General features: G+C 39.3%; 1 protein-coding gene across 2 annotated transcripts in view; it reads left to right on the top strand.

Moving 5' to 3' along the window:
* The window catches only part of MYLK4 (myosin light chain kinase family member 4), a 126,268-nt gene that overhangs the window by 65,633 nt on the left and 39,149 nt on the right, over window positions 1-21,486 (top strand). Inside the window, exon 1 of one of the 2 annotated variants that reach the window (XM_067467518.1) lies at window positions 16,510-17,151. The exons of the other annotated variant lie outside the window; for it this stretch is intronic. Within the exon in view, the coding sequence (XP_067323619.1) occupies window positions 16,510-17,151 (642 nt within the window). Of the gene's footprint in view, window positions 1-16,509; window positions 17,152-21,486 lie in introns of those variants that run through there. 2 annotated transcript variants of the gene reach the window in all.

Raw genomic sequence — 21,486 nt, 5'->3', positions numbered from 1 at the left:
ATGGCATCACTGATATAGCCATTAATGCCAATGTGAGAAGGGAGATTCTACGACCTATAATTAAAGACTTCTTCCTTCTCTGGATATGCAATCAGCACAAATAACACAATCTGCGGTAATATAAAACATTGCTCATTTGTTAGCTGTGATTAAACTGTACATTTAAAGTATTATATGTGGATAGTTTTGTAAAAAAGAACGAGAGAGATAAAAATAAATTTAAGAATGTCCACCAATATAATAGAACTTGGTTCAAAACTATTGTACCTCAACTGAAAGGATGATTGTAGAGCTCTGACCTGATGCTTTCTACATGAAATTTTGACCTGTAGAGTTTTCCTTCCCATGAAATCACATTTGTCCATATTTTTAGTTGATTCTGATGGAGTGAGAAGCCTTTACTCACATCCAATTTTCCACCTAACTGCTCCTGACTGCACTCCCTTTTAAAGTATTTTCAGGCTATCCATCCAGAATTAACTTTCTTTTAAGAAAAGGCCCTTTTGTGGTTTATAAAATTTTAATACAGGATGCTCGTTGCCAGAACAGCTTTGGATTGCAACCAAAGATTTGAAGCAGTCTCCCTAAAATGAAATGAAGTCCAGCTTCTTGCCTGGTGCACCTGGAGACAGTGCCTCTTTCATTCCCCGGCTTCAGAGTTATGACAACTCTGGCTTTCGCCTCTGAACATCAGGAATTTCCTTTCACAAAATGGACCTTTTGGAGTTAAGCTTGTACCCTGCTAGCAGATAATTTATCACATTGTATTTCTCTGCCTTGAGAAATTAGGGTCATTTTGTTAATATTATTGCAACAGAACGCCGATTTGCAAAAAAGGAAAGAAAAGAAAGAGAAGCATGATTTCAGGGGCTGCTTAGTTTGTGCAGGAATTTTCATCATGTAGGGATGACGACGAGAAAAGAGTTGTAACCATCATCATTTCTAAATATACTTCAACATTCTCCATTAAAGTCTTGATCACACAGGAATAATATATTTAAAACAGTCAGAATAGAAGTAAAAAAATAGGGATCTTCTCAGCTCGATTTCCTTTACAAAATCCTAAGCCTTTCCTACCACATTTAGAAATACAGTGATACCTGAAGTTAAGAGTTTAATTCATCCAATCACTCTTCTTCTTACTATAAATATTATTTATATTTATATTTATATTTATTTATACCCCACTTTATCTCTCTCAAAGGGAGCTCGGAGGGGCTTAACATAAAAGCATCAGCACAGACATTTAAAAATAAACAAATATACAAACATTAAGACAGATTAAATCTATTGTCGAAGGCTTTCATGGCTGGAATCACTGGGTTGTTGTAGGCTATATGGCCATGTTCTAGACACATTCTAGAATGCCTCTAGAACAGGGATCCTCAAACTTTTTAAACAGCGGGCCAGGTCACAGTCCCTCAAACTGTTGGAGGGCTGGATTATAATTTGAAAAAATATATGAATGAATTCCTATGCACACTGCACATATCTTTTTTGTAGTGAAAAAAACACTTTAAAACAATACAATAATTAAAATGAAGAACAATTTCAACAAATATAAAATTATTAGTATTTCAATGGGAAGTGTGGGCCTACTTTTGACCTAGGATTGTTGTTGTTGTTGTTGTTGTTGTGTGCTTTCAAGTCGTTTCAGACTTAGGTTGACCCTGAGCGAGGGCCAGGTAAATGACCTTGGAGGGCTGCATCTGGCCCCCGGGCCATAGTTTGAGGACCCCTGCTCTAGAACATGGCCATATAGCCCAAAAAAATCCTACAACAACCCAGATTAATCTAAATAGTATTAGAAATTCCCAGTTAAAAACCATTAAAACGAATTCAAAGTTAAAAGCCACAGCATCCTCTGAATTGATCTTAAAAACCTTCATCTTTAAAAGCCTGTCTGAATAGAAAGGTTTTAGCCTGCCACAGGAAGGACAGCAGGGAGGGGGCCGTTCTAGCTTCCCTGGGAAGAAGGAAGTTCCAGAGTTGAGGGGCAGCCACCGAGAAGGTTCTTTCTTTCTCTCGTTCCCACCAACCAATGAGATAGAGTTTTTCCTGAAGATCTCAGGACCCAGGCAGGTTTGTACAAGGGGATGTGGTTGGTCAAATAGCCTGGACCTCAACCATCTAGGGCTTTAAAGGCCATAACCAGCACTTTGCATTGTGCTTGAATATAGAATGGCAGCCAGTGGAGCTGCTGCAACCGGAGGGTGTGTGTGTGTGTGTCCACTCCCTGTAGCCAGCCCCAGCAACCTGGCTGCCACATTTTGGACCATCTGAAGTTTCTAAGCACTCTTCAGAAGCAGCACCACATAGAACACATTACAATCATCCAGGCAGGATGTAATTAAGACATGTACCACCATGGCCAGATCTGGCTTCTCAAGAAATGGACACAGTTGCTGCACAAGTGTAATTGTGCTAATGCCCTCCTGGGCACCGCCAATACCTGGGCCTCCAGGTTGAATGCCAAGTCCAGGAGGATCACCAAACTGTGAACCTGTGTCTTTAGTGGGAGTGTGACCCCATGTAGCACTGTCTGGATCCTTATTCCTTGATCTTCCTTCCATCTGACCAGGAGTACCTCTGTCTTGTCTGGATTAACTTTCAATTTTTTTGCCCTCATCCAGTCCATTACTGGTGACAGGCACTGATTTAGGGACAGCTTTCTTGGCATTAGGTGGAAAGGAGTAGTAGAATTGGGTGTCATCTGCATGGCACCATACTCCAAAATTCTGGATGACCTCTCCCAGTGATTAAACAGTATGGCTACATGCCTGGTTTGATCTAAAGCAAGAAGGAATACAGAAAAAGGCAAATTTATATATTTTTAAAAATTACATGAACAGAAATTCCCACCACTCTCTACTCTGAGAAACACTCATCTCACTTTATATGACTCAATATTTAACAATGCAAATTAAATCAGGTGATAATTTATAGCATCAGAGCAGCTATGAAGGGAGTGGGATTTCTTCCCTGTTTGTGGTCCCAAGGAAAATTTTAAAGTTGATATTTGCTGTGAGAGGAAATTTCTCAGTGGTGCCAGCAAAGCTGCAGCACTTTGACTGTGGCTTCAAGCACCTTTTCAAACTGCAGAAATTTTGCTTATTAAAAGTTTAAAGAAATGTGTGGGTGGGTGGGGAGAAGCTTCACCATCAGCCAGCTCATAAAATGCAAGTTAACATATCCTTGCACCTGAAAGTAATTAGAATTCTACTCTCAACCCCTAATTTCCCTCCTATTTACACACACACACACACACACACACACAACATGAAAGTCTCACAGTAGAGAAGGGGAGCATGTCCTTCAACACGATCAGATTTTCCTCCAACTCACAGAAGGAAAGCAAAGGTTTATATTATCCCAAACTGTCTGTTCGATTTCATTAAGTACAAGTTTCCCTGTTGTCGACTGGAAATGAAATTATGCAGTATGGATTTTAGAACATGTATCGTATATTGACTAGAACGACATTTTGTTTAGTTTGTAAGCTGACTTTGAGTAACTCAGGACCGTGTATTGGCCCTGTTTGGGACAATTGTATCACCTAAGTATATTGTTGGAACTGGAAATCGGAAAGGACTACTTTAAGTTTTATCAGTGGGAAAAAAGCTTTTTCAACTAACAGGAGTTCCATTTTCTGCCCCGGAAAGCTATTTTCTGCAAAGGACACAAGCTTTCTACACAGATTATGACATTCCTCAAAGAAAATGCAGTTTTATTTTTTTGAAATGTGATAATTTTTTGGTGAGAATACATCCAGAATTGGTGTTGGGAAAGAATAATAATTGAAATCTGTGTAATTTTCAAATACTTCCTTATGTTGGTGGGAAAAATATATAAAAATTAGTTGGTCCATGTGTGTTTGAGCATGTACCTTCAAGTCCCTTGTCGATTAATAGTGACCACATGAATGTCATAGAGTTTTCTTAGGCCCCTTCTACACTGCCCTATATCCCAGGATCTGATCCCTGATTATCTACTTTAAACTGGATTATATGAGTCTCCACTGCCAGATAATTTGAGATAAGACGTTCATCTGGGATATAGAGAAAGTGTGGAAGGGACCTTGGGCATAGATATCCAGAGGTGCTGGAATGAAATATATGGAAATTTATATCTCTATTATCCCTCATCCTGTGGTACTTGTCAATCACATGAAAGAGAGCATGGAGACTGAAATGTAAAGCAAGGATAATAGGAGTGGCATGTGAGCAGCAGTTGTGTAGCCAGCCTTTGTTTCATTAGGGCTAGGAATTTATGCTTGGGATGCTTGGGAAAATTGAAGGAAAAAGGAAGAGAGGCTGACCAAGAGCAAGATGGATGGATGGTATCCTTGAAGTGACTGGCTTGACTCTGAAGGAGCTGGGGGTGGTGATGGCTGACAGGGAGCTCTAGCATGGGCTGGTCCATGAGGTCACAAAGAGTCAGAAGCGACTGAATGAATAAACAACAACAAAGAAATGTACTGCACAGTTCTATACATGATTGCCAACATTTGCGGATCAGTTTTTGGTTTTGTGTGTGTGTGTGTGTGTGTCAGGAACCACTTGAAAAACTGCAAGTTGCTTCTGGTGTGAGAGAATTGGCCAACTGCAAGGATGTTGCCCAGAGTTCGCCTGGATGTTTGATGTTTTTTAGCATCCTTGTGGGAGGCTTCTCTCATGTTCCTGCATAGGAAGCTGGTGCTGACAGAAGGAGCTCAACCTGCTTTCCCTGGATTCAAACTGCTGACCTGTCAGCCATCGGTCCTGCTGGAACATGGGTAATTTCAGTCAGTTGGCACATGCTATAGGGCATTACTTTAAAATTTTGTAAGAAACGAGAAGAAGTGGTTGAATTGCTTTTCGAGAGGAGTTGTCTAAGAACATCTTTTAATACACAGCATTGCACCTGCATTTGGAAGAAAACGTGATCCAATAAAGGTCTTGTAACTGTTGTGCCACTTATAATGAGTCACAATGGGCTCTCTCTCTCTTCTTCTCTGCTTTGCATGACAGAGAAAATGTTATCAAAAGACTACACCAGACACATGATGGTAATTGAACATTAGGTGTCCTGTCATGATTGATTACTAAAGGGATTTGCAGAACACCTTGTTGCCAGTTAGCTTCTAGTATGGGAGGTCAGGATTCATAATTGATTAACAGGTGGTAAAATCATTGTGCACAGAAACCGTATTGGTGCCATAAATTCCTTATCCCCGCCTCATTGAGTATGTGTCCAGAACGATCTCTCTGTGTGTACTCTACGTGTTGTCATTTCCTTTGGGCAGATAAGAAAGAGCTGAATGGAGTTCCAGATGACTTTTTGGGATGACCCTAAGGACACCGCAGTTATATGTCATATAAAACACAGTATCTTACCTTCTTTAGGTTTTATACAGTTGTCTGGCAGTGAGATATTGTATCTTCAACACAGAGTTTCTGTTTTCCTCTTCTAAAAAGAAATCTTATTACTGAAAACTGACAACAAGAGATGTCCTGGCCCAAAATACTATAACATCCTTATTCTACCTTCAGCTTTGTGTTGCGGATCACTGAGGAAATATAGTTGTATGCAAATCTTAGAATACATTAGAGCATTTATCCTAGGCATGTGCCTTGTGGATTGCCAATATGATAGACAGTGGACATTTGATGATAGCAAATCTTGACCAAACACAATGTGTCCATGAAAATGAACCCAAAGGGGAAATACAAATATTTATTTGTTGTTCTTCTGATGAAATGTTGCTTAGATAAGGTATCAAGAATGGTCACACTCAACTGGTTAAACCTGTTTACAGTAGATAGTGGATTTAAGTGACTAATTACTCAAGAACTGCATAACTATAACTTCGGCCAAACTGTCTAAGTAGTAGAGTAGTAGAGCCACCTGGCTGCACCTCTGAAATAAACGTGTATGCATGTGTTTGTACATCAGTACTAAAGTTTGATAAAAATATGTTATGACCCCTGGATCTGTGGGGGATGAAACCAAAGATAATAGCAGTAGCTATTTCATAGCTACTTGGCACCGCTAGTGCTCCCTCCCTACCCCTTGTTTTAGTTAATGCCTACAAAATATCACATAACTGTACTGGAAACATTGGATTATTCCAATCAAGAATTTCTTGTGACTGAAATAAACTCTTTGGAGCTGGCCTTAGTATTTGCTTCTTTGTGTATTTAGGCAGATGGCCAGTGAAGAACAGTAGCTCCCTTGCCTACAGGCTTCCTGTCTTGGAAACTGGACTTTTGATCATAGGGCAGGGAGGTGGTTAAATGGTACTTCTGCTGAAAAATGCTGTAGTTACTGAATGCCTTTTCAATAACTATTTAAAGATGGAAATATGGACCCAGGAGAAGGAGTGTTTCAGTGAGTTAAAGAAGAGCATAGCTGGGGAATATAATTAGACATTTGATTATGTGGAATTAAAATTAGGGTGCAGGATTAGATTATATCTACACAACAGTTGCGTGCCTTCCAGTCCTCTCTGACATACATTATGGGATTTTCTGAGGTTCAGAGTGTGTGACTGACACTGGGTTTCCATGGTTGAACAGGGAATCAGATCCTAGTCTCCAGAGTCACAATCCAACATTCAAACCTCTACACCACACTAGGTCTCTACACAACACACTTATACATATATTAATTAATTAATTAAATTTAATTTCTAAATTTTGCAAACTAGGTTAATAATGATTTCATTTGCTTAAAAGACTTTTGCAGTCATAATTCATCCTGGGAGGAGGTGATAGTCACTAGACGTATGGTTGGAGACACACTATTGCTGCTGCTCATTTGCTGTTATGTGCCTTCAGGTCAACTCTGACTTATGGCAACATTATTGTAGGGTTTTATTAGCATGATTTATTCAGAGGAGGTTGGCCATTGTCTTCCTCTAAGTCTGAAATAATGTGTCTGGTCCAAAGTCACTTTCCATGATTTGAGTCCTGGTCTCCTGGAGACATAGTCCAATACTCAGACCACTACAATATGCTGGATCTATTCTATATATAGTTCGCCACTGGGGCTTATTTCCAGGACCCACTGTGGATGCTAAAGTCCCATTACATCTGATGACGTAATAAAAATGGCTTCCCATAAACAAAATGGTGAACAACTCAAGTGCTGGAGAGGGCCTCAGGATCTGTGAAATAACTGGAGGCTACTACACATCAGCATAACACTGCTGGACTAATGGCATAATAAAGGTTTGATTTGTAGATTTAAAAAAAATCAAGCTAGGATTAGTTGAATCCATGGATATAGAAAGTAGACAGTATATAGCTGAAATTCTGTATAACACTTCTTGGATGGGATTCAACACTGAACTCTGGCTACAAGGACATCCCCACAGCTATCCCTTCATGCATCTTAAAATATTCCCTGGTGAATTCTTTCAAACTGTTTTCAGGCATCTCAAGGGGTACAAGATGGGATGAGGAGTAGAAAGCATTTCCATCTTGCTTGTCCAGGAAGCCCAGGGCCATATTGGATTTAGGCCAATGTAACTGAAGCAGTGGGACATAGTTCACAGAGATCCATGGCATTTATGAATATATCTTTAGGATGCCCCAGAGAAACTGCCTTTTTTTTTTTTACAACAGTCTAACATGTCAGTCTATTCAGAACTGCTACATGATGCGGGGTGGAGTTGGAGGGAAAACAGGGTAACAATTTCTAGCAGACAGTTCCTAGCATCCTTTTAAAACTACACATCTCAGAAGAATATGTTTGGTATAACAGTTTTCTATTTATAGTATAGTTCTTCTCCAAGTATTAAAAGATAGAGCAATATACTTCTTCAGCATGATGTGCAGACTGAATTCTTGCAAGGCAGGTGCTGCTGTTTTACAAGGGGTTGTAGAGGTTTTAACAAGGAACTGGGGAAGTAATAAAAGGAATAAATAATCTAGAATGATAAAGGAAACTGAAAAGATTAACCTTTCAGGAATTATGATACACAATGACTTGGGGGCCATTGATGATAGCGTGAAACAGTGGTCATGTCTGTGAATGGTAGGGTATTCTGAAATGTGGCACGCTGCCAGAGCTGGAATTTACTACTGGAATATTTCTGTTTGAGCTCTTGTTTGTCATGTTTGATGCCAGCGATCATAAATTATAAGAAGCTCAGTCTGAGCCTTCAGCAAATAAGTACTCCAAAATAATTTGTTGGTCAACCGGGACTGTAATGTAAAAAAATAAAACAACAATCAAGAGGTCTTGGAAAATGGAGATCCAGTTTGTGCTTTCTGCTGATACAAACTTGTGGTATCTTCCCAAGTAATCTGTAGTTAGTTGGATTACAGCAAACATGACACTTCTTTAATGAAAAGTGTGGAATCTCTAATTAGAGATGGTGATAGAGTATTGCTATAGAGGTTTTTTTTCTAATGTATGTTCTATGACAATTTGTTTACTGAGACAAAATCATAATTTGTGGTCCTCATCTTGTAGTCAAGGTGTATAGAACTGATAGATGGTTGAATAAATGAATCCATTTGTTCAACCATCCTTAAATCAGCGACTGTTTGCATGTTTTTATACTGTTTTTATATTGTTTTTATTTAAATTGTATATTTATGCTTTTGGTTGTGGGCACCATGGTGTGCTGGTTGTTAGCCATCCAGAGTCCCTCTGCAGAGGTCGATATAGGACAGGATACAAATGTCCAAAATAAATAATAATAAATAATCCATTTAAAATCTATGTATCAAATTAGCTAGCGGTAAAACTCAAATAGAGATCCTGCATGGTATACTGGGTTGAGCACTGGACTACAAGTCTGGAGACCAGAGTTCAAATTTTCGCTCAGCCATGGAAATCTACAGGGTAACCTCTCCCAACCTCAAGACAAAGGCAGCCCCCCTCTGAAAAAAGCTTGAAGAAGATCCTGTGATAGAATTGACATAGGATCACCATAAGTCAGGAAAAAAGTTGAAAGCACACAACAGCAACAAAACCCTTAGATTATCCAGTATTCATACCGTACATTATTTTATTTTATGTACAGATTAGAGACAATTATCTATCATAGGATCTCCTCAGATTATAACAAAACAGATTTAACATAAATTATAATTGTTATTTTAAAAAACTATGTAGGAAATTTGAAAACTACCAAGTAAAGAGGACAATGTTTTAAATGCACTACTTTCACTTAAAAACAACAACAACAACAACAACTTTATTCTTATATCCCGCCACCATCTTCTCGAAGGGACTCAGGGCAGCTTACATGGGGACCAAGCCCAGTAAAAACAGAAGTAAGATATAACACAATTAAAATACATTGCATTCCAATAATTAAAACAATAAACAATAAAACAGAGCAATAGATATCATTAAAACATAAGAACATCGATAAATAGCATCACTTACCAGTCAAACTTACACAGGGTGTAACTATCTTCCATTTCTTTATTTCTTGTTGTATCTTTCCTCTTTTTTCTTATTTATTTACTGTATCTTTCTTTCATTCTATTGTCAATTTTAAACAATGTTTTTGTTTTATTATAGTTTGTTATTTTGTTTTATTATAGGTAGTTGAGATATAAAAATACACAAGGATTTCTTCCCTTTTTGTAGTGACAATATAGTAGTACAAAACTAAATAGTTCATATCTTGCTGCACTCTCACAACATTAAGCAGACTCAGTCTACCTAATGAGAAAGTGGTCCCTGACTTACAAATGATCAACTGCAATGCATGGTAAATTAGGCTGTTTTTGTGGCCTGTTCATTAGGGCATCCTTTCACCAGGATTTGACCAATAATAATCACACAAGGCGGGTATATTGCAATTGCAGAAGAATATCGATGGCTGGGACATACCACATGATATTGCACTTCTTCTATTTTCCTCCTGGCAGTAGATCATTTGGAAAGCATATTTTTATACATACACAAATAATCTGTTAACCTCCTCCTTTTATAAGAGACTTGTCTTCAAATGGTCTCCCCCTAGGAAAACAACAGAAGTGGAACAATGTCATGTGATACATCCTGCTGTTATTGTACTGTGATTGCTATTTACTTCTCTCATAATAGGATTCCAAGCTAATCATAAGTTGGCAGTTCTTAAATAAATAGCCACTTATCAATCCATTTTTAATATGAGCAGAAGTACAAGCTCTAGTGTTTACCCTGAAGGCTAAGATTTTGGGCTTGGTATCAGAATGAAGAACTGGTTAACCCACTAGCTACAGTGATCAAAGTTATCAAAGCTGGTAGAAAACACAAGTGATTCACAAGGCCAGAAAAGAAATAGGAGGGTGAAGCTGAAAAATCTAAAGGAAGTCTAGACCTAACATTAGTCGAAGTGAAGTGGTTGATATGACAGGGAGCCCATCAAATGACACAGTACTCCGTCTGGTAGTTACTCGTAGGACTCCATCTGTGCAGCATGTAGAAACAGGAAGATTTCAAATATGGGAAGAAATCAATTCTGCTCCTTTTCCTGTGCATAGAAAAACTTGTGATGGTAAGTGATGGATTTGTCTGATTACTTTGTGATGTTTCAGTGTGGGTGTTCATATAGGCAGTCTGCTAAAGATCCTTCTGTTTCCATTGGTGGGTCCCACTGAAAGAAGTGCCTGTCTCCTTTAGTGTGGGGGTTTAAGGGGAACAGACCCATGGAAAGTGGTGTTTCCAAAAGGAAAGGATACCTGTCTCCTGTAGTGTAGGAGCTTAAGGGAAACGAGTCTATGGAAAATGGTGTTTCAAAAAGGATGCCTGTATCCTTGAGATGATTGAGCTAGAAAGGGGAGGAAGTAATTCTGTATGATGAGGGTGAATACATTCTCCATCCTTTTAAAAGACAGAACCCCATGAAATGCCATGCAAAGAAGACAATCCCCACCTGCTTTCTCCTCTTGTGGCAAAGAGCCCTTTTCAGGATGTTCCTCACATGTAAGGAAGGACACTGTCCCATCATAATGCTAAAGAAAGATTCTACTGCCAACCCAGCTGGCACATGTAGATGGAAAATGAAAGCTGTCATCTTGCTGTACACCTCAGGAGACAAAATCTCATTGTCCGTTCTTACTTAAAACTATGCATCTGGTCCCAGGTTGCTGGTTAGCAGTTGGTTCTCACATCTCTCTTCAATAAATTGAAATGTGCGACTCAAAAGGCTAGGACAAAGAGAATGTTGGCAGAATCTAGTGCCTGTATCTTCTAAGGTTCTCATTATATTATATTATATTATATTATATTATATTATATTATATATTTATTTAGCAGTTTTGTATACTGATCTTCTCATCTCCGTTCGAGGGACTCAGGCTGGTTTCCAACATCAATATTACAGACAGTCATTAAAACATCATATTCTAAATCACACTAAAACATTAAAATAGCAAAATACAATCATATAATTACAGTGGTCAGTTGTCATCAAAAATCATTATTCGTCGTCATCCATCCATGTCACAGGATCATGGCTCATTCATCGAATGCCAGTCCCCAAAGCCAAGTTTTCACCTGTTTCCTGAACGTTAAGATAGAAGGGGCAGTTCTGATCTCCAGTGGAAGGGAGTTCCAACTAGACTTAATGTCAAGGTTTCCCCTTGACTCTGGGGAATGGTGCTCATCTCCATTTCTAAACCGAAGAGCCAGCATTATCTGTAGATGCCTCCAAGGTCATGTGGCCAGCATGACTGCATGGAGCACCATTGCCTTCCCACCAGAGGAACCTATTGATTTACTCACATTTGCATGTTTTCAAACTGCTAGGTTGGTAGAAGCTGGGGCTAACAGTGGGAGCTCACACCACTCCCCAAATTCGAACCACCAACCTTTTGGTCAGCAGTTCAGTGGTTTAACCCACTGCACTACCTGTTCTCATTATGTTCCCATCAAAAAGTTGTGCCTTGTTCAATCATGTAGTCTACTATGCCTTCATCATGACCCATTGACGTATGAAAAGATTTTGTTCTCTGGTATGTAGAAGCAGAGTGAGGAAGAGACTGTGTTAGAATTATGTGTGGCCCTATTTCACTCATATCCTTTCTGAGCCGCCAAATGCCTCAGAGATAAGTGTTTCTGTAGAATTGTCTTGTTTTACAGATGGTGCAAACACCTCTCTCGGTTCTTTGCTGTTTTTGCAGATGTCCAGAGTATCAAGAGGATTTAGCTATTCTTTTAGCAGACACAGCTTAGACATTCCCAAGTGTTTTTAAACATAACTCTTCCTTGCTGAAACTTCCCTGCTTCTGGTTTTTGTGGTCTTTTCAGAGATTCCTTTTGTATTATTCTTTCACTGAAATAGGGACCCCTGAACTCTGGACCTCCTCCATTCCATTCTTTCACTTGCTTGCTTTTAAATCAAACTTATTTAAATTAGTATCACAAATGCATCGCTGAAGTATATTTGTGTGTTAAATCTTGCAGTTTTGTACAGAAAAAAAAATCATAATCCAGGAAGGTCACAGCTGTGCATGGCTCACAATCTGAATTTTATTTTCAGCCACTGCTGTATGAAGAAACATTTGGTTCTCAATGAATTGTCAGCACTAAAAGGACACACAGAGCTAGGTTCACCAGGGCTCTGAGAAACACTCTTTTTCAAGTAGGACTAAAAATATAGGAGTAAAAATGAATAAATGGGCTGAATTAGACAAAACAATATAATATGAGGCTAATCAGGACTGAAACATAGAGGTATCTTTAACAGCCCGTGTGAAAGAGTACATTTCAAAACTTTTTGCCATAATTCAAATGAAAACCTAGTGCAAGGAATGTCTTGAACATTCAAAAAGAGCACTACAAGTCTATCGGACAGATAACAATATTTAACTTTGAGGACATTAAAAATAACTGAATAATCAGGATCATTGTGATATCTGAAAAATTGATGAGGGGACAGAGGTACTTCCAAGCTTCTGCCCAAAAGTAAAAACTCCCATTATGTATTGGATCATCACATATGATACCTGACATCCGCCGGGAAGTAGCAACCAATAGTGAAAGGACCAAGGCAATGACATCTCCAGCGCATCCCCTGTTTGGATATCAGCCAGCACGCCATCGATTTAAACCAAGAAATAGTTTTCTAAGATCTACAGAGACACTCACTGGAACACCTCAGCAAGCGAGAGTCCAAAAGTGGCAGGCTAAAACCCAGCGCCTCAATCCATGTCTGATACTAAATGAGAGATTCCCTCCTGGGCATACAGAAAACTGGTGACTTGGAAGGCATTGAACAGACTGCACTCTGGCACCACGAGTTGCAGAGCCAACCTTAAGAAATGGGGAATCCATGACATGCGAGTGTGGAGAAGAGCAAACCACAGACCACCTACTACAGTGCAACCTGAGCTCTGTCACAAGCACAATGGAGGACCTTCTTATAGCAACACCAGAGGCACTACAATTGGCCAGCTACTGCTCAAAGGAGATTTAATAGAATGCCAAGTTTGCAAACTTTGTGGGTTTTTAAAAATACAATACAACTGTTTAGTTCGCTCCTGACACGATAAATAAATAAATCACATACGAAAAAAACCTATATCCCTGTTTTGCACACCACCATATGCAGACCTGACTTGTATTACAGAACCCTGGTTTGATGAGGCTGTGGATTTTAATATTCCTGTTCAGTACTGCTGAGACTTGAGGGGTCAGGGAGGTGCTGTTGCAGTAGTCCATTGAAATTTCACCCCCTGACCAGGTGCCCTTCCCTGCAGTTTACAGAGTTCAAGTGTGTTTACCTGCAGCTGGGTCTCCAGGAAAGATTATAGATTGTGTTGGTGTAATGTCCACCCTGCTGCTCAACAGTCTCCCCAAGCAAGCTGAAAAGCTGGTGTTGGAATTCGCCTATCTTGCAGTACTACAGAATTTCAATACACATGCTTTAGATTGCCCTGTCAGGGGCAGCTCAGGACTTTATGTCTTCTATGACAACCACTATTTTACAGTGGCTCCATTCATTCCTGAAGGAGCAAACCCAATAGTGGGTGCTGATGAACTCCAATTTGACCTTTCTGTTTGTGAGGGTCTTGTATGGCTTAGTTCTGCCTTGATGCTTTTTAACATGTACATAAAACATATACACTGAAAAAGATCATCTGAGGTTTTGGGTTTCAGTGCCTCTATTACTCCTTTCTACCCCAATCCAAGGAAGCTGTATAGGTCCTAAACTGAGGCCTGTCATCAACAGTGGACTGGATGGTAGCAAACAAATGGAAATGTAATCCAAACAAGATGAAGGCGTTCCTGGTCTGTCAAAAGGCTGGTTAGGGAATAGGGATTCACTCTGCACTTTACAGGATTACATTCTCCCTGAACATTGGAATGAGCTGTCTCAGTGGCTGCCCCCAAGAGAAGTTAAACTGGCAACCTCTCTACAGCTAAAGCACTCAGGAAAGATGCCCATTGGTCCTCTAATTACAGATCGTCAAAAAAAGACGAATCCGCCAACCACTGAAGCACTCTATTCCAATGTTGAACAGTTATTGTAGTAAAGATGTTTTTTTCTTCTTATGTTTAGATGTAGTCTCTATTCTTGTAATTTTAATCTATTATTTCTTACTGTAGTCTGAGGAGCAGATTTGCTCCAGATTTATCTGGATACTATATTCATACTAATACAGGCTAGATTTTAGCAAAGAAAAATATTAGCCATTATGCATTTTCAGTACGTTAATTTTTATTTGAATTGTCATGCTAGTAGTCAACGTCATCACAACAAACAAGAGCAAGCAAGCGAGACAGGGGGGGGGGTGAGCAGGGGTGGGACTGCAAGCAGGGGTGGGAGGGCAAGTAGGGGAGGGTGAGCAAGCAAGGGGGTGAGAAATGCGCAAGCCAGCAAGAAGGGGGAGCAAGCGGACAAGTGGGGGGCGGGCGGGCGAGTGGGTGGGCGAGTGGTGGACAAGCAATTGAGCAAGGGGGGCAGGCAAACGAGCAAGCAAGCAGGCAGCCAAGCAAGAGTTGGATGACTAGCAGGTGATGGTGCACATGCCAAAAGAAAGGGTGCTGCATCCTCCTTCTGGCAAGCATGCCATAGGTTCTCCACCACTGTACTATAGCATTCTGATCATGCTCATAACAAGTTCTGACCACCTTGTAAATGTGACACCTTCAGTTAGAAGATGTCACCTTTGGTTAGAAGAGCTACTGCTGGAAAGAGCAAACCTGTTATCACATTTAAATCAGTTGCTGCTGTGGTTTTTGGTGTGTGCCTTCAAACACCTTCTGAGCTATGGAAACTCTAAGGTGAACTTATCATGTGGTTTTCAGGGCAATATTTATTCCGCGGGAGCCTTGCTTTCCTCTGATATTGAGAGTGGCCATACAGTGGTTTCCACACCCAAGCAGAGGTTTGAACCCTGATCTCCCAAAGTCCTAGACCAACAGCTAAACCACTACACCAGATTGGCATTCAATTAAATCAGGCCTCATAATAATTTTATAAGGATTTATGAGTTTTTGAAATTATGTGTTTCTTGGCTAATCCTCCTTTTCCACTCAGTTTATATACCTGGGTGTGTCTGTGCTTTCATTTCAAAACACGTAATTAAAAACCCTATGGCTGCCCCATTTATTTCTGTATCAGGGGAATCTATATATAGTCAGTGGGGATCCTGAGTGCATGGGACAGTGGTGTGCAACCCCGAGGACACACAGAGCTGGGTCATCTCTTCTCTGAGTTTCTATCTTTACTTCATGGGTTAAATGGGACATGGAAAGTTTTGTGAAGAATAATTGCTGTTTTATACTCAGAAGATTTTAACAGCTGTGCCACAATGACAGCTGCCAATTGCAAAAGAAAGCGAGGCTAAAAGGAGCTATCATTCTGTCAAACTATATGTGCTATCATTCTATCCTTGTATTCATCTTTTTGCATTGATTTGACACTGTTACTTAGAGTGAAGTTCTTATTTTGTTAACCACAAGGGTAGACGCTGTATACATGCAGATGGCTTTCCAAACATAAAAGCTATTTGCATAGAATATGTTTGCTAGTGGTGATGGTGGGGAACCACATCTCTGTGTACAAAAGTTTTGCAAGGCAACTGGCACTTTAATCCAAACAATTAGTATTAAGCTGTAAAAATTTCAAGCAACCAAATTTAGCTTCCCCTTTAGGTGTTCCTATTTTGTTCAGACATAGGATCCAATTGAATACCAAATACATATTTCTTACAAGTGGCCGCACTGCTGTCAAAGTGTCTCTTGCTTCTTTGGTTTCTCAGATGTCCCGTAGTCTTTATGGTGTCAAATTCCCCTTGGGTGCAAATACCTCTTCTGCCATCCCCTGACACCTGACGTCACCAACTACAAGTGCATTTAGGATGCCCTGCAAATGTGTCCCTGGACTTTCATTATATTTTACCATATATCTTACCAATGGTTCTGGTTGTTTTCCCACTGTCTGGAATTTTGTTGGAATGGAATGAGACAGATTTAGCAAGCAAGGCATCCAATCCCTTAGGAAACTGGATGAAGAAGAATCTGAAGATGTGCTTTTCTTCCACTGTCAGTGCATCTACATAAACAGGCACAATGACTACCTCCAACAAGAAGACATCAGTGGTAAACTCCTTGGCCAAAATATTTGACCCAAATGCTTTACAGAGCCAGCGTCTTCCTAATGAAGAGGAACCCTCTCCTGCTTGCCCATTAATAAGGGAGGATGTCAATAGCCCTGAAAACATGAGTGGGCTGGATGCGAAGGTTGCTTCCTTGGATCAGAAGATAAACATATTGTTGACAGTGCAGGACAATGTTCTTCAGAAGCTGGATTGTGTTTCTCAAGAAATATCTTCAATGGGAAATAACATTGACCTCTTGAAGGGAAAAGACAAAAACTCTGGAGTATCCACTGCAACACCCGAAAAATTAGATGTGAATGTATTGTGCATAGAAATTAATGAAAAGCTCTCTGATATGACGAAGAATGCAGAACAACAAGCCAAAAGGTTGGATGGACTGGAGCATGTTGTGATGGGTGTGCATCAGCTTCTTGGTTCTTTGGTAGAAAAATTAAAGACTTCTTCAATTGTGGATCTAATGCGCAGAAATGAATCTCCTCGTAAGCTCCTAAGAGTTGGTGGTTATTTGAGAAAAGATAAATCGGGGAATCTTTTCCGCATGCAGACATTCTCAGACAAAAAAGAAAGCTTGTTCTGCAAATGGAATGAAAAGGTGAGCCCAGCCTTGCTATTAGTGCTTTTTCTCTATTGACCTCAGTGGACATTGTATTCAGATTTGCATCTGGGTGGAGAGGAATGCACAAAATTAGAATTTGTAACCAATGAAAAGTCATATTCAAGAAATGATACCTGTTGTCTTTTTCTTAATGTTCCATTTGTAATGCACTTTTTAAAAAAAGCATAACTACAGGAACAGTTTTGTTACCTTTCTTGTACAAAATTCCATCCATTTCAATCGAAATGAGTTCTAACCAAACACTAAGTAGCACTTGTTGCAGAATTCCCAATCCAATTCCATGTTGTTGGTGTTTTTTTTTGTTTTTGTTTTTTACCAGAAACCAGTTATGCAGTCACTTTCTGTAATTTGTTTGTGCTGGGCAATGTCAATTATTATAATTATATTATAACTGCTTGCTAATGGCGTAATTAGCACAAAACCCTAAACCATGGATGTGCCATTGGGATCTTTTTAGAGCCGTTTCATCTTCAGATGGGCTCTGAAATGAGACAATGATGAAATGGATCACCTTAAACTGGTGACCTGAACCAATAATTGCCTGAAATGAGAAGTGATAATCACAGTACTATTTAACATTTCTATATCATGTGTAAAGTGTTCCAGACAAGGTGTCACTCATCACAGTATTAGCACTATGATTCCACTTTAAACTATATGGCTTAATCTATAGGATTTTTGGGAACTTGTATTCTTTTGAGGAACTGAACATCTCTGGAAGAAAATTTTAAATATTGCTTCCTAAACTTTAAATTTCAGGGCTTTCATAGGGGGTTGCTATGGCAATTAAAGTGCGGCGATAGTGCTATTATTATGTAGTTTGAAAGAGCCCCAGAAGACCTACATGCATAGGCTAGGATCCAGTGCTGTAATTCTGTAGGCTCCCTTGTTTTCTCCTGTAGGTTCTTCCCTTCTTCATCCAGCTGCTGTTTTCCATGGTTCAAAAAAACTATTCCAAGGGGGATCTAGCCTTGCCAAGTGACTTTTAAGGCACATATGAGGGTGCCCGAGAGAATTTTCTGCTGACCGAAGCTGTAGAACAGGGGTCCTCAAACTAAGGTCTGTGGGCCAGATGGGACCCTCCAAGGTCATCTACTCACCCTGCCCTAAACTTTAGACTTAGGATCACTCTAAGTCTGAAACAACTTGAAGGCACACAATAATAACAATCCTAATTCACTTGAATATCTTACCAACCAAAAGCAGACCCACACTTCCCATTGAAATGCTGGCAAATTTATGTTTGCTGAAATTGTTCTTCATTTTAAATATTGTATTGTTCTTCCATGGTTTTTTGCACTACAAACAAGTCATGTGCAAACTATAGTCATGGACTATAGTTTTAAAAAAACTATAGTCCCCCCACCCCACCCCAAACAGTCTGAGGCCATCAGCTTAAAAGGTTTGAGGATTCCTGCTGTAGAATCTATCGTTGGATGCTGGCCATTATCTCACTAATCTGTAAAACATTTCTATGGGGGAGCCTTCATTGTCATCTCCATTCTAGTCATGTTGGGACTGAGTCAACAGTGGTCCGCTTTCCTGGTGAGAGAAAACTTGAATAAGGACTTGGATGCCTCATAGATCATCCTCTTGGGCACTATCAAATTGACTAGTCTTTATTTAAAATATAATCCATTGAGCCAAACATTTTACAAAACCATTATCCTTAGACAACCTCACTTTCTTCTTACAGAAAACATGACTGGAGTAAACATATGTAACCCAATAAAGGCCAAGACAGTTGGGTCAGCAGCAAGGATTCAGCTTATGAAGTGTTTCCTTTCAGTAATTTAGCCCATGGTTCCATCATGTGTCTGGATGTCTTTGCAAGCACCATGTCAATTAAAAATAACTGAATAGAAAAAATGACATATAACATTTAATGAAGCCTTGGAAAGCATTTGCTTATAAGGTGCTTGCAGATATCAGGATCTTCTTGACCATGAAAGCCCACTGGGTTACTGGGCAAATAATACATTTTCAACCTCAGGAAACCATATGATAAATTCACATACATCAATGGCTTAATGGTCACATCTACTTTTATAGAAGCCACTGTTGAATTAATTTGGAATAATATCCCATTGATTTAACCATGAGACAAGAATGCTTTTATCTCTTAACTGTGCTCTTGTAGTTGATCTTTGTTACATGCCATTTGTGAAAAGTTTTAATTACTTTTTAAAGAAAAATAATATATTCTTCTTTCAAGAAAATCAATAGTGGTAAATCTTGGTTGAGTGTGCCTAATATATCTGTGGATGTTGGGTTTTAATCTCAGTAGCCACTGTCAGTATTATATGCATTAAGGCATAGCAAAATGGAGTCTTGGCTGAGTGACTTGGTGAGCAGAGAACGATGTGAAAAGAGGGAGCATTTATGATGCTGTAAATTTAGCAAGTCTGATATCAATAGCAGACATCACTGGGTAATTGCTGAGTCCATGTTTCTGCAGTAACACCATTCACATACTTTAGCATCTCCCATTTTGTTGTTGTTGTTGTTTTATTGTATTTATTTATACCTGGCTTCATCTCCCCTGAAGGGGACTCAAAGCAGCTTAACAACAAAGCACCAGCATAACAATTTAAAAATATACAAATATAAGAACATTAAAACAGGATTAAATATAACCAGCATTTTAAAAATCCCGGTTAAAAACCATTAAAACTATAGCACCCTCTTAAACATTTTTATCCTCTTCCTACTTTCTGTCTGCATTGCTTCCCATTCTAAAAATGCAAATAAAAGAGTGAAGATACTGAAAAGTTGGTGATGTAGGTTATGCTCATGGATAGAAGGCAAAAAAGTGGACCACAGGGCCTCGAACAGGAATTAGTCTTTAGATGTGGGTGAAGGATGAGGACATTGCCCCCAAATAAGTCTCCAAATTCTTAAGAGCGAGACTTTAAAAATTGTTTACTCTTCTTGTTGCTATAATAGTAATTCTTATTATATTTATATGCCACTTTCTCCTAAAATTGGGACTCAACTCAGCTTACCATTTTAAAAGCAATGCAACAAATAAAAGATTATTTCATTATAGCAAATTGGTTATTAAATCATTTCTTAGGTATGCCTTGGTCTCTTGTTTAATTTGTTGTCTTAGATTATGGGAAGAGTGAACGTGGCCTTTGGTAAGATCTAAATCAAATCTCAAATGTGTTGGAATTCAACCCCACACTGCCCAAATCTCTAGTCCTGAATGAGGAACAAGTTACTTAGCCCCCCATGTCTCCTGTATGACAGTTGGAATGTATCTATTTCTTCTCTCCTCTCTGTTTCTACTCTCATTCTGATTGGTTGTGTAGAAAGGATATTTTTTTACTGCAAGCCTTTACTTCTTACTTCTACTTTTACATCTTTGTGTATGCTGTGTGCTTTGAGATCTCTCTCTGCTTGTGTGTCAGGAGAGATGTAGTGATTGGGATTTCCCCCTCTCTTTGAATCTCAGAAGAGATAGGTTTTTAAAGATTTTTAAGATTGGACTCTGCATGTTTGCCTCCTAAACTCTAAATTCTTTACAGCCACAACCAACAGCACTTCATGCTCTGCTTGCTGTGAGCTGATTACTCAACTATAAGTATCCTGTTTATATTTTGGATGCTCTGCTATATTTTTGGGTAGTTTTCCCTAACAAAATGATCCCCATCTTTGTCCCAAATATGTGTTTTTTGCCTCCCTGTACCCTTGTGTAAAGTGCAGAACATATCCTTTTTAGGTCTATTTCATTCTGTGGTGGAAGGGTGCTGCCAATTCTGAAATAGCCAGCTGCCCCTAAGAAGTCCAAGCATGCCCTCCAAGATTTCATAGGTGAAAGTTGGGACACATATCACCAATCAACATCAGAGTGTTGAGAAAATGTATTAACGAGAAAGTGTATGCAACCTACTTTTTGAATCACAGAAAATGGCAACCAAAACAGCACAACTTGAGTCATTTAAAGTTGCAGAGAGCCAAAAATCTAGGTATATATTTCTCTAGGCTCTGGAGCTTGTCCACCCATGTTTTGGATATGTAGGTGTTTTAGACATTATTTTTGTGGTGTTGTTATTAGTTGTTGGGCTTCCTTCTGGAAGGAAGGGAATGGGGAAAGAGAAAACATACAATGAACAATAATAACACTTCACACTTTGTGTGATAGTTGAGGCTGATAGAGCTACTGTGGCATTCGGAAAGTTACAAGTTCTCCACTCCTCAGGCAGAAGTATACAGTTTTCAACAAACTCCAGAACTAATCCAACTGTTCTTTTAAAAAGGTACAGCATTAACTCTTTTCAGTAAGCCAAGTATGCATCTGTATGATGC

The sequence above is a fragment of the Anolis sagrei genome, chromosome 4, assembly GCF_037176765.1.
Source record: "Anolis sagrei isolate rAnoSag1 chromosome 4, rAnoSag1.mat, whole genome shotgun sequence".
Lineage (NCBI taxonomy): Eukaryota > Metazoa > Chordata > Lepidosauria > Squamata > Dactyloidae > Anolis > Anolis sagrei.
Note: the sequence above shows the minus strand (reverse complement) of the source record. Positions and strands in the feature narration are given on the sequence as shown.